Below are 3,419 nucleotides of genomic sequence, written 5' to 3'. Positions count from 1 at the left end.
AATACGTCAGACCCGAATTTGCCTCAAAAAGAGTGTCCTACCCTTCTTTTTTTATACATACACATACTATATATTTACATTAACTTCCAGTGCCCGTGGTTTTAGGTATGCTTTACCAAATTTAATGTTAAATAGAAATTATATCAAAACATGCACACCAATATATATACCAGGTATATACAAGTGTGCAGTTCACCATGTGACTGTAGGTAGCAGGGTACTATTCGTGCCCTGGAACCTCCAAGTCCACTACCTTGGCATATATAAGCATACTTGTAACTATAAAATCTAACTTTAGGCCCCAAGACTATAATGTAACTTAGTAAATTTATGGAACATGTTGATACAGGTTACAAAAATGTCAGCAAAACTGATGTACGCCAGAGTTGGATTAAGCATCCAAAGAGTGCGCCACCTTGTCAAACTAAGACGATGGAAGAACTTTTTCCTGCACCTGACAGGTTTATAAATTACAGGTATGCATTTATTATGACTGTTTCATGAATGGTGCAAAATATTAAAAAATGACAGTACCCCAAAAGGGAAAATATAAAAAATAGAGAAATAGCACATTTTTTATGGGCAATATACACTTTTTTCAATGGATGGAACTGTATCTCTCTGGTCGTCCATCCTAATTTTTTCAGACCAGCAAGCTGCAGATCTGCAGCTAGCATGGTGTATGTAAAACAATTCAGTGTTGTATTATGCTCCATTTTTCAACTTTTGTGAAAAATTACTAGGGCAACAAATAGGCCAGTCAATGATAGGGACAGGGAGTTCCTATATCAGAAATTGACAACTGTAGGGAGATTTTCAGGTTAATATATCTGGTGTTTTATTTTAGTGTCACATTGTTTACAAGTTTATTTTATTGTTACTTTTTTGAAAATTTAAACTGTGATAGGATAGAATGCATATACACACATGTATATATATATATAAAAATTCACAAAACACCTAACTAACTCATTACACCTGGACTTTGGACTTCAGATATTTAATGGCTTATTTGACATTGGACTGAAATTCTGACAAGATGTGCAGTCTTTCCATTCTTTTTGCTTTTTTTGTCTTTTACATGTTTAGTTTTGTTCTTGTCTCTTTTGTTTTTGTGTTGACTTTGATTTAAACTTTTAATTATACATTTATACTATCAATTTCAATTCAGTGTGAAGTTTTGCATCACGTCACAATCTTTTTTGACAGATGCATTCAGCGTAAACAATTCATGTGATTGATTAACTCATATTATCAACCTTGACACAGAAATAGTTTGTTGTACAAGCAAACAATCAGGGATTAGAAGAAAGTTCCAGTCGTAAAGCTTGCGGTTAGGAGGCGTATACTATTTACCTTGAATACATCTGTCAAACTAGAAGATCGTGACGTAACATAAAACTTCAACTCAACTGCAACCTTTAGTAAAATGTTTAAATATTATTCACCCTATTTCTCATATACTTAAAGGAAGTTATTTGTACATTCTTTTCACATGTATACATATTGAAATCCAAAATTTATTTGAAGTAGTGAATAAAATAAGTTTGAAAAAATATTTAACATATATACCAGTATTAAGAATTGGTGATGTAACTGCAATACAGGTTTATTGAGTATTTGTTGTCTTTTTCATTGAGGGTTTAATTTTTTGTTTAATTAAATCAACAGCAATGCATTGGATACTATCCCCCGAGTTGCCTGTGCCCACACTTGCAGTGCCTCTAGTTGAAGACCTCATCTCTAGCCAGGAATTTATTTCTGCAGAGAATCCAATCGCTTGGATGAAGCAAAAATTAATGATAAATGAGCAAGAAATCCAACAGGTAAAGACAAATGAGTTGCATAATGAATAGAATGTATTCTGTTTTATTATGAATGTTGTTTAAGTTTTAAGATTTTTGTCATGTTTTAGATTGCCTGTCTTACCACTGGTCAAAAGGAAAATTGCATGTGGTCATCTGTTAGGAAGAATAGATTAACAGCTTCAAACTTTGGTTGTGTTTTGGCAGCGATCAAGAGAAATAGGTATACTGGTAGTTTACATGCCTTTATATGTATATGTAATTATAAATGATACTTGTAAAAGCAGTTAATTATAAAATCAAAAATATTGAAAGTTTGCTCCTTATATAACAGATATCCTGTCTCCTTATACAAAAGATTATGCTCAGCTTATGATCTGTCAAAGAAGGATGCCATTATTTGGGGGACGTGCAATGAAAAAGTCGCAATTGAAAAGTATAGAACTTTTGGGGATGCAGTTGTAGAGCCAACAGGTTGGTATATTTCTTTCCTAAGCAAAATTTCAATTTCTTTAAAGCAAATAAAAATTGATGATAAATAAAAATTTTTCTTGAGCTAATTTATTTAAAATTCAGTTATTAAACTGAAGTTTAAGATAATGAATATAAATATACTATTTTTATGTTTTATTTATAACAAGTCATCAATGCATTAGAAAATCAGAGTGTTGCATATTAATGCTATTTTGTAACTTTATAATACTGTTCATATTAGGTATCTGGCTACACTGTAATGGGGTTCTTGGGTCAAGCCCCGATGGACTCATTCGTCATCCTGCTGCATTTGGATTCAGCTATCAGAATCCAGGACTCGCTGACATATTAGAGATGTCAAACGTTAAGCCAGAAATACTGGAGGTGAAATGCCCCTTTTCAGCAAAGAATATGACAATTCCAGAAGCTATTGAAAAAGTACATGATTTCTGCCTAGGTAATAATAGTGTATATGCATTTGTTTGAATATGTTTCATGTACTGAGATATTACTTTAAATAATTCCAATATATTAGTTTGGATAAATTTAAGTACAATTTAGCAATTGTTAAAAAGTTTTTTCCATCTGTTGTAATGTTAGTCCTCAAGGCAGATGATTTGCCTTCTCACTTTATTGTACAGTAAGGAACAAAATACTTATACATGTAAATATTTATTAGTTAAATAGTTTTGTCTTATATTAATGATTGAGGCACCAATGAAAATTCTTATTCTTTAAAAATCTTCAACATATATATTTTTTTCATATAGAGGTTCAGGATTTTAATGGAGTCAAGTCCTTCAAGCTATGAGAGAACCACCAATACTATGATCAAGTGCAAGGACAGCTTCATATAACTGGGAAATCCTTGTGTGATTTTATGGTCTGGACACCAAAAGACTGCGATTGTGAGAATTAACAAAGACATCAATTGGGAGATCAACATATCTGTTTTGACGGACTTTTATTTCTGTAAATTTCTCCCGTATTTACAACAGCTATAAGATATAACATTAAACATGGTGAAAAAATTTTAATTTTAATATCTTAGTTATCTACACTTGCAAAATTCTGAGCAATTTCCTGCATAAGGGGATCCTGAAAATTGACTAAAACACAGCATAATTGAAAGACTTTTGT

At 31.9% G+C, this 3,419-nt stretch overlaps 1 protein-coding gene across 1 annotated transcript; it reads left to right on the top strand.

Moving 5' to 3' along the window:
- Positions 1-343: 343 nt before the first annotated feature.
- On the top strand, positions 344-3,419 carry LOC134231486 (uncharacterized). Its single transcript, XM_062713448.1, has 6 exons — positions 344-476; positions 1,672-1,826; positions 1,916-2,028; positions 2,140-2,279; positions 2,521-2,736; positions 3,050-3,419. The coding sequence occupies exons 2-6, from the start codon at positions 1,674-1,676 to the stop codon at positions 3,088-3,090; spliced, it is 663 nt and encodes a 220-aa protein (XP_062569432.1). The 5' UTR covers positions 344-476; positions 1,672-1,673; the 3' UTR covers positions 3,091-3,419.

This window comes from Saccostrea cucullata, unplaced genomic scaffold, assembly GCF_032062105.1.
Source record: "Saccostrea cucullata isolate Sc308-1 unplaced genomic scaffold, CSIRO_AGI_Scuc_v1 ctg779, whole genome shotgun sequence".
Taxonomy (NCBI): Eukaryota; Metazoa; Mollusca; class Bivalvia; order Ostreida; family Ostreidae; genus Saccostrea; species Saccostrea cuccullata.
The sequence above is the reverse complement of the archived record's forward strand: the minus strand, read 5'-3'. Positions and strand labels throughout refer to the sequence as shown.

Bases quoted from the DNA above. Each gene is read 5' to 3' on its own strand.
- LOC134231486 (XM_062713448.1), top strand. From the start codon at position 1,674: ATGCATTGGATACTATCCCCCGAGTTGCCTGTGCCCACACTTGCAGTG. The intron at 2,280-2,520 runs GTTGGTATATTT...TGTTCATATTAG, and splicing joins TGCAGTTGTAGAGCCAACAG to GTATCTGGCTACACTGTAAT. The intron at 2,737-3,049 runs GTAATAATAGTG...TTTTTCATATAG, and splicing joins AGTACATGATTTCTGCCTAG to AGGTTCAGGATTTTAATGGA.